We start from the raw sequence: 9,818 nt of genomic DNA, 5'->3' as shown, positions 1-9,818 counted from the left end.
TAAATTGATTATTGACTCCTCTAAAGAATATATATTCTGTGATGCTGTTTATACCTGTGACAACTGGGGAAAACCCATAGGCAAAGTCTGTGTTGATTTTAATCACGATGGTTTGCTTACCCTCTAGTGGTCACTGCAAGAAACTGCAACATACAATTAGCCACACCGGCATCGACATTATGGCATACTACCACTTCCGGTAAGGTCTTTCAAAATAAAACTTTAAATATAGGTGTAGTAACTCGTTGTCGCCGCACGAAGGCAGTACATAGACATGACAATGATTGGCCATAAGCAATAACATGACAAATACACAATATTTAGTGTAATTATTTAATGTTATACAGATTAATTTTTTTAGGAGTCATTTTGTACACATAAAGGAAAATAAGCACAATATCCCAATAGCGTTTCCTTCCAATTTCCCATATTGTGTTGACAAGGAGATGCAAGGGTTAACAATAAATCACTGCTGTTAAATCTAGGTAAAAAGGCAAAACAAAATGCTCGCCGGTTGTACGAAGGGATTACAGAAAATAATAAGTATAAAAGCAAAGTGCCAAGGTGTACAACAAGTCTGTACAACAAAAGACATAATGTTACAATAAAAATAATAACTGTGCAGTATATGGTATTGTGCAATACAGTACATTACAGTTATGGCAAATATATAAAAAGATAAAGTTAGACACTACAAATTATGGCAATACATGCTGGACAATCAATACATTACACATTAAAAGAATATGAAGTACAACAATTTATACGAAACTACATGAACATATCCCTTCAAACAAATAAGAAGTGATACAATTTCATGGCTAGGCAGCAACCACAAAGGCAGAGAATTATTTACGTCTATGGGTAAAAGAAACAGCTGACAGACAAATAAAAAAGTCAATTGATTAAAATGTTTATATTTTCTACTGATGATTGCCAATATCTGAGGCCTTTCCAAATGCTTTATATCATATCAACAGACTAATCGAAGCAATGCATGTATGCTAAAAAAAAGAAAATGTCACATAATAATGTGTCAATGTAGTAATTATATGTGTTTCAATTAATGTTATCCGATACAAAAGAAATATTTTAGCAGCAAGTAGAAATCCTATATTGGAAACAAATATTTCAGTTTGTTATGACGGGTGCAAATAACTACACATAAATTAGATACAAATTGTATGCAGTTCTCAGAGCAGAAGAACCTAGCGGGGAATAAATGATTGTTCAAAAGATTTTAGGGCAAGTTTGAAAAACCTTTTTGCAACTTGATCAGACTTGGTCATCTGAAAAACGTACTGTATGTAAACATATTGTTATCATTTACTGATAACCTCCAATGATCATGACACTTGTTGTCAGCTATTTGGAATCTGTAACAAAATACCTGGTATAACCTTTTAGTCACATAATACTGCTGGTGGAAATAAACGTTTATTGAAAATGGATACTAAAGCCCAAACAGCAAAATAAATCTGCCATTTGACCATTAAGAAGGACAAATGGAGCCCTACTTATATTCCTGGATGCAACAGGCAGAAAACTATACATCCTGTTGCATGGCTGACAATATCTCCAGAACGACAGCATCTAAAATGCTGGTTCCTGTAAGGCCAAACTAAAGTTGACTTACTTCCGTGTAGAGCTTAAAAAAAGGCATGGGGCTAGAAATGACTAAGAAGTGGCTTTATGCCATCTTAGAGGGACCTAGGCATTGGGGCTCTGCCATGTGTCCTCTACAGTCAATGACTACTAAGTTACCATGTGCTGAGCCCTCTCTAATTGATGTTGCAGCAGGTCAAGTAACTGATGGCTTTACCCTCGCCGGGCATTGGGGCATTGTCATTGTTATCCAGCTTGTTCTGTTTGGCCTCTCGAATGAGTTCGCAGGCCAGGTCCAGGAAAAGTTTCTCAACATTGTCGGACTCTTTGGCGGAGGTCTCCAGATACAGCATGCTCTGAGACTCAGCGAAGTCTTCAGCCCTCTGTCTCAGGACCTCTCTCTTCTCTGACAGATCTATTTTGTTACCTGTAAGACATAGAGCATTTATCTGTCATCACATGTGACAAGTATCACAACACAGTTTGTGTGTTCATCAGGGGGTGGGGATGGAAGTATGGCAAATAGTTGAAGTGTTGATTTCATATCCTTGATAACAGCAGCAGTTATTTCACTAGATGTACTGGTGTGAGCCGAAATGCTCACTTGTCAACTAGAAGGCGTTTGTTTTGGCTTTACTAGTCTTACACACTTTTATCAACTGGTTACCTAGTTAAGGTAAAAGTGTTACTAGTTAACTGTTTGAAGCCCCGTTTTAGATTAATAGTAAAGTAGTGAGGCTCACGGTTAGTTGGTTAGTTAGTTTAGTTACTAGTTGAACTAGTATAATTCAAAATCCTGGCATCACTATTAGGGCTTATGTTGGAACTTGTTGGAGAAAAATGCCACTAGTTGCTGCAAAAGACTGACTAGCACAAGTTTTTGTTCAACTAGTAAGACAGAATGCCAATCTAGAGTGACCAAATGTCAGACTAGTGTTGACAAAGAGCCAACTAGTGGGCGAAACTGCCGTATAATATCAAGGATATTAAATTAAAGCTAAAATGGCTTCCCATAATGAAAGTGGAGGTATTTGAATGCTTGTGTGTGATGATGCATTTAGGCAAAGACAGTGTCTAATATTTGTATTAAAATACAATTATTATGAAGTGAAAACCACACAACAAAATGTATGTTCAATTAAGTTTAAATGTAAGTGAAAATCAGTCAAATCAAGCACACACTATTTTTTACAGTGTTCTAATGAAAAACACTAAATAAATAAAGGACCCTTATTATGCAATGTAATGTAATGTAAATTATTCAAGTGAAAAGTAAAGCTTCTTACCGACTAATATAGTCACCACGGTGGTGTTGGCATACTGCTCGATCTCCCTCAGCCACTCTGGAAGGCACCTGAAGGAGTCCTCACAGGTAATGTCGTACGTGAGAATGAGGGCGTTGGCACTACGGTAATAACTCTGAGTGATGGAGCGGAATCTCTCCTGCCCAGCTGTGTCCCATATCTGCAGCTGGAAAACAAAGTATAAGAAATCAGCAACTTTCCATCCAATTGTTTACAAAACACAAAGGAATCTGATTTTGTATAAAACAATGTTTCAAAGTCTGGGTACCTTGACCTTCTCCCCTTTGATTTCCACTGTTTTAATCATGAAATCCACTCCAATAGTAGCCCCTTGTCCAGGTGGGAAAAGGCCCTAAAATGAAAACAGAAATAGAGAGTATGTTACCTTAAATGAATTACTTCAAACTCATAAACTCAGAATCATACAAACCTGAGTAAAGCGCCGGACAAGACATGTCTTCCCAACTCCAGCATTTCCAATCAGAACTATTTTGAACAGGTAGTCATAATCTTCCATGCTCATGATAAACCTTAAAAACATAAAAGGAAACAATGGGGTATAAGTAACATTGAACATGAAATCACTGCATTGCATGTGTCCAAGTGGATCACCTTATAGTGGATGCTGATGCTACTGGCACAATTCTGAAAAGTCCTGAAGTTAGACAGTTAAAATGCTGAGGAAACAATTAACATTTGAGCTGAATAACCTTCACTTTTTAGTTAAATATGCCCTTGTTCAGAGTTTCAGAATGTACATTTTAATTCTGATCTAGCTCTGTAACATACGGTAATACACTAACAGCACTGGAAAATGGCTGATATATTTTTATTTTAAATACTCAAAACGACTGATTACGTTCAACAAGTATCAGTATTCTAATAAGGTAATTCATGTTCTAGTTGCCCCTCCTTGATTCTGGTTTCATATGTCATAAAATACACATTCTTAACTTGTTTTTTATAGTCTATCATTAAAGCCACTGACCACAAAGAGGACATTTTTGGTCCCCTAATTTCCTAATAGTTTTGCTTAGCAGTTGTCAGGGGGTAGTCGTGCACCCTTTTTGGGTTATAACGGAGCCACGGAGGCTGGAGACACTGTCGGAAAGATTAATCTGCAATATTAAACGCATATCGGTAGCTGATGGGTCTGTTGATTCAGTCAGTGTCCACACATTACACAGTGAGATGCATGTAATGGATAGTAAAATACAACTTTAGTTTTCTCTGCAATAGATACCGTTACATTTGCTCCGACAGCAGCATTGAGAGGGGCCTATGCGTGCGTGAAAACGAAATACTCCATTGTAAAAGATAACAGAATCAATCAAACTGTTGCTTGCCAGACGATGCAAAACCCTGAATGGCACCCTGAATACAATGGTCCATATTCTATAGTTACAATTACTGAAATAATTTTCATACAATTTGTTGCCTGTGTCGCATTTCCTCTTCCGCCCTTTTTTTAAACTTGTTTTGTAATGCAAATCAACATTATTGCACATTTTGCACAGACAGAATCTGAGTTACCGTTACATTTCTTCCCAATAATGATTCGCTTTCAGCCTCAGTCGATGGCCATTAGGGCGAAGCTAGCGAAGGTAGCAACTAGCAGCTACCGTGCAACTAGCCATTTTGGCAAAAATCTGTAGATGCAGGAGAGATATAAGTCAACTCTACGAATCGAGAAATAGCTTTTACTTACCAAAAACAAGGGGATAACCCGGACTTAAAAACACTTGGTATGCATAGGTCACCTCATCAAACAGGCAAAGCCACTGCTGGGCAGGGCATATTTCCTCTGGCTGTGTATCCTCCTCAGCAGCTCAGCAGCTCAGCAGCATCAGCCTGTCTATGGAGGAGGAGGAGGAGGAGGAGGAGGAGGAGGAGGAGGAGGAGGAGGAGGAGGAGGAGGAGGAGGAGGAGGAGGAGGAGGAGGAGGAGGAGGAGGAGGAGGAGGAGGAGGAGGAGGAGGAGGAGGAGGAGGAGGAGGAGGAGGAGGAGGAGGAGGAGGAGGAGGAGGAGGAGGAGGAGGAGGAGGAGGAGGAGGAGGACACTCAGATGATGTCATCAGTTCACATGCACTCAATGCATCGAGAGAATAAAATCTCCCTAATGCAAATGTTCGGGCCTTCTCTTCACTATGTATCAAGATATCTTAATTAGAATTCACGGTGAAAAATAGAAAAAATAAATAAAAACAATTGAAACGTATAACATGACAACTGTGATTCATTAATGAGCTCCTGCCATGTGTATAACCCAATTTGTATTGTGTTATAATACTGCACTATCCCTTTATGTATTTGCTACATAGCCTAGGCCTACATTTGTTTAATATTTCACTTTGGTGAATCAAAGAAGTTGAAAAATAGCCTACATCTATGATCAATTTAAGTAGGGCTACTGCACCTCGGTGTTATTCTTATACGTTTTAACGTACTAACTAACTAACTAATTAGATAATTAACGAACTAACTAACTAACGTTACAACTAGCCTACGTGCTTAGCTACTGAACATAGTAGTGTACTCGCAGTGGTACGCCTACATTGTTAGCCTACCGTTGTTAATATGGCGATAAATGCTAACAAAGTTCAACTCGTATGGTCCTAATGTATTTATTTATATTTATTTTTGAAGTATTTCAAAAGCTATCTGTTTATACAAGGCAACCAAGGACAGTAGTTTAAATAGAGTTGCTTACAGCGAGCCCACATACTGTAACGTTATAAGAGGTTTAATGTAAATAAACCCTTTATTGTATGTGAATATGTTATTTCATATAACATCTAATTAATGTAAAATCGTTTAAGTTAAATCACATTTATTGCTCAATGTAAAGTTGTACCTTCTGGCATTGGTTGCTAGGAAACAAGATATTCGGAACTGAAGCGGTTCTCATGTGTTGTACCCGGAGGTTTCATGCGGTTGCACAGCACGTCCTTGACTTCCGACGAGAGGTAAAGGAAGCTAGTCAGGAGGTCACTCATATTTCTGAGTAAAAGGGGAGAATTGTCATCATGTTGTTCTTACCGGAGGAGGCGAAGGATCTCCCTCCCCCGTCCCTCTTCAACATGAACTCGGTGTGGCTGGCGTTTTCATCCGGACTTGCTTCGATGTACAGCAATGCCATCAACCACAAGCCACCTCTGAAATCAGGTTAGCATGTGTGTTAGCAGGCTTTCAGACTTTAGCTTCTCTACAGAGCTGCTCTTTCCTCTCAAGCATTATGCAACATTGAATCATCATTTATTATTGTATTAATTCATATTCTATCTATGTTTTTTAATTATTATTTTCGATGTGTTTTACTATGTTTTCTTATGTTTAGATGTTGTTGTTCAATCCGCTTGCTCTCTGTATATGTTTAAGTGAAAGCACTTTGTAACTATGTTTGGAAAGGTGCCATATAAATAAAGTTTATTATTAGTATTATTAGTATAATGTATAAAAACCCTGCCCTGACATGGTGCACTTATAAGAGTCAACATTGTGTGAGCAGTCGCAGCCCAACGTTTTAAAAGGTTACACATCTCCTATGCTAGGCAGACATACTGTAAACATTCATCATATCAGCCTTACTTAAGTCAATATTAACAATAAACTCACTCAACAACATTTCCAGTGTCTGTTCTTTGGTGCTCATTTTCTTTTAGATAATGATAATAATACATGGCATTTATATAGCGCTTTTCCTGGTGCTCAAAGCGCTTAAGATCCAAACTATATACTCCAATCTGGTGGGTTATCCTTATGCTTGATTTATTTCTTTATGTCTTTGAATTTGACTTAATTTAAGAACAAGGTAGCACTTCTTAATTTGAAAGGCACAATGAACGCTTGTATTTATTCTTTCAATGCTAACCTTTACATGTATGCATTGTGTTGTGTGCTTAAATGACACTCATCCATGTCCATCTTCTTGTTTTAAGGTGTTCACCGACTTGTCCTAATGACAACAATTGGTTGGTACGTCGGCTACCATGTGACAAAAATAGAAAATTACCATTTTGCCAAAGTTGATCGAGATATGAAAGAGTATATCAAACTGCACCCAGATGATTTTGTTGCAAAGGGTAAGTGAAATATCAGTGTTTTTGCTCTTCCAAAAGACCCCCGACAGTGCTCCATGTTTTTTCTATGCATGTTCATTAATATTTAACAATTACACTGACTAATCCCATTCTATCCACCTGCAGTGCCCTTTTCTGAATATATTTTGGCATTCAAATGCATATTTTATTCCTTCCTTTCATCATATATTTCATCATCACTTAGGACGATTATATGCTAGTTACAGACCACAATTATAAAACAGGATAATACGAGGATATGAAGTTCCATGCTGTGTATTTGTGCCGTTCTTTCTGTCGTGCTTGATGTTCACTTGGAGATTTTTAAGTCTTCACATTAAGTATAAGAACATTGTGACCCATGTTTATGTGAATTCAAATGGTTTCTTTCTGTTTTTGTCATCCCACCAGACAAAAAGACCTTTGCAGAGATTGTCGAGCGTTTCATTCCCATTCGCTAATTGGCGTCTGATGAGATGGAAGAGGAAGGGAGGGAGAAAACACTTTTAGACTACCATCTGTCTTCAGTGGTCTTTTTGTGAAATCTTTCTGTCAACTATTGTACAAAATATTGTTATGTAATAAAATAAATACCCAAGTTTAAAATGTTCTCATTATTCAGAAGCATAGACATAATGAGTGTTTGCACATAAATCAATCCTAGAACACAGCTCTGTTGTTTCATGTTCTTTTAATCAGTCAACCTTTTATATCTTCAACCATCATTTCCAATGGGCTATTACAGTTCGCAAATGAATAGATAGATTTGGTTAACATTGACAAAGCACGGTTGTTCCATATCATTTAGTTACAGGAATTGGGTCACTGAATGTAAACAGTTTGTGAAAATCATGTGACTGTTACTTCTTGGCTGTTACATGTACAGCACATTTTAAAATCACCAGATATTTAGCTTAATGTCCAACTAAGTCTTACATGTTTTTCTAATTTGCCACTCCAATAATGTCCATATATTTGTCAGTGAGACTCTGAGTCTTCTTGGTGAGGTCACTCATCACAGAAAATAGTCCTCTGAGGTGGAAGCCAAAGAGAGCCTCTGGATCTGTGTCCAACAGAGTCTCCAGGGTCTTGTTGAGCGCTGTGTTCTTGGCCTTGTGGTCATCCAGGCGAACCAGGTTGCTCTCTGCGGTGTTTCTTATGGCCTTGAGCATCAGGTAGTTGCTATACAGGTCAGTGCAGGACTCCTCTGCTGCCGCACAGTCCCAGAGGTCATCGGAGGGGACGTCTCGCAGCAGGCTGGGCAGGAGAATGGTCTGCTCCATGTCACAGACGGCTGAGCTGTACCGTCTCAGAGCTAAGAGGAGGCTGTTTTTGTTGGATTTGGCTTCGGCAGACTGCATGGTTCCAGTTGGATGTGGTTGGCTGTTTCTGTGCTGTGGTGGTCGACAGTAGAACGCCGTGTGCAGTGCAAAGACATGAGAGCACAACTGGGGAATTTATACAAAGAGCACAGGTGGGTTGATCCATGCAGTTACATAATTGCATCAGCCGAGGCATTGAGGAGCGCGTCGGGTGCTATGTGGAGTCAAACTCTTATCTTTATTTGATTTACACAACCCAAAGTCATAATAATGTCTGACCACTATGTACCTAAATGAACCTCTCTCAACACTTTAACAATGTAGATCACTGTGTTTGCCTGGCAACAACATTATTTGATTTTTGTATTCAATCATTTAAATTACATTTAGCTGAGGCATGTTGTTTTTTTGCCACAACAGAAAGAGCCTCAGTTTTAACCTCAGGTTAGTTCTGTTTACATTTGCAGGTCATCTTCGAGAACTGCTGAACTTCTGCTGTTGTTTATCCATTTGAATAGGCAAAGAGAACTTGAATGATTATTCTTAAAAAATCAAATGTATCTTAAATATGATCCTACTAAACTAACAGCAATTGAGAAATGGTTGAGACAGTTTGTCCATTGGCAGGTAGTTCTGAAGAATAGCCAAGCACCATCAGAAACACAAAAGACCAATTATTGTCACATAGAAACACACAGATTTATTGTTTAGAATGATAGCCGTTTCTGAGATATTACAATGTCAACCATCGAGTAAACATAGCAACATAGAAGACACCGATTGTAAGACAGAATTATTACCTAATTTGAAAACACAATATTAATATCATGTATATAATACACAATATACACATTATAATATGTAAACCAAGTGTAATCCAGTGCTTCTAGATCCTTTCTGTTTCTTTCTAACTTTAATTGTTCTCCCTTTCCCAAGTGCACACATTTAACCAAAGTTAAAGAGGAATTTGAAAGATATCATTATTCATTTTAATGATTTTTTTTTTTTATCAAAATGTATCATAAATGATTTTTAACCTAACATGTAATATTGTGGCAGCCCTACATGTACATCTGTATCTTACTCTGTGAAAAAAGGAAGACTAATACAATATTTTAAAAAACTGCTCTTTTTTTAAGGGGGAAAAAAAAGAATTTCAATTTTCTTTGTGATTTTAAGGCAACATTGTAACCTAAATAATTGTCAAATATAATAAAGCAAAAACATTTCATGTTAAATATTTGTACATGCAGTAACTACATGGATAGTCAGATATCATCCAATTTATATACAAGCAACAGTGTAGTTTTATGCACATTTCACATGAACAGCAACACAAAACCAACTAGATTGAACAGTCTCTGGATAGTTTTGAATAGTGTTAACATGCTATTACCCAAATGCGTAATTATGTCTGATAGGGAGTGTTTTCTCTAATGAAGTTTGTAACAAAATTAACAAAGATTTTGGCAGTTGCCTTCTTGTGCCGGACAGTTCTGTAAACCAAGA

General features: G+C 37.6%; 3 protein-coding genes across 3 annotated transcripts; 1 reads left to right on the top strand and 2 right to left on the bottom strand.

Moving 5' to 3' along the window:
* Positions 1-319: 319 nt before the first annotated feature.
* rab30 (RAB30, member RAS oncogene family) lies at positions 320-4,765 on the bottom strand. The gene is made up of 5 exons (XM_034207225.1): positions 4,618-4,765; positions 3,340-3,439; positions 3,178-3,261; positions 2,892-3,075; positions 320-2,032 (listed from the first exon to the last, which is right to left on the bottom strand). Exons 2-5 carry the CDS (start codon positions 3,430-3,432, stop codon positions 1,782-1,784), a joined length of 612 nt encoding a protein of 203 aa, XP_034063116.1. The 5' UTR covers positions 3,433-3,439; positions 4,618-4,765; the 3' UTR covers positions 320-1,781.
* A 1,068-nt stretch (positions 4,766-5,833) lies between these two features.
* ndufc2 (NADH:ubiquinone oxidoreductase subunit C2) lies at positions 5,834-7,593 on the top strand. The gene is made up of 3 exons (XM_034207001.1): positions 5,834-6,073; positions 6,847-6,990; positions 7,399-7,593. Exons 1-3 carry the CDS (start codon positions 5,935-5,937, stop codon positions 7,446-7,448), a joined length of 333 nt encoding a protein of 110 aa, XP_034062892.1. The 5' UTR covers positions 5,834-5,934; the 3' UTR covers positions 7,449-7,593.
* A 68-nt stretch (positions 7,594-7,661) lies between these two features.
* On the bottom strand, positions 7,662-8,434 carry thrsp (thyroid hormone responsive). Its single transcript, XM_034207000.1, has one exon. It carries the CDS (start codon positions 8,346-8,348, stop codon positions 7,932-7,934), a length of 417 nt encoding a protein of 138 aa, XP_034062891.1. The 5' UTR covers positions 8,349-8,434; the 3' UTR covers positions 7,662-7,931.
* Between the last annotated feature and the right edge of the window lie 1,384 nt (positions 8,435-9,818).

This window comes from Gymnodraco acuticeps, unplaced genomic scaffold (genome assembly GCF_902827175.1).
Source record: "Gymnodraco acuticeps unplaced genomic scaffold, fGymAcu1.1, whole genome shotgun sequence".
Classification (NCBI taxonomy): Eukaryota; Metazoa; Chordata; class Actinopteri; order Perciformes; family Bathydraconidae; genus Gymnodraco; species Gymnodraco acuticeps.
The sequence above is the reverse complement of the archived record's forward strand: the minus strand, read 5'-3'. Positions and strand labels throughout refer to the sequence as shown.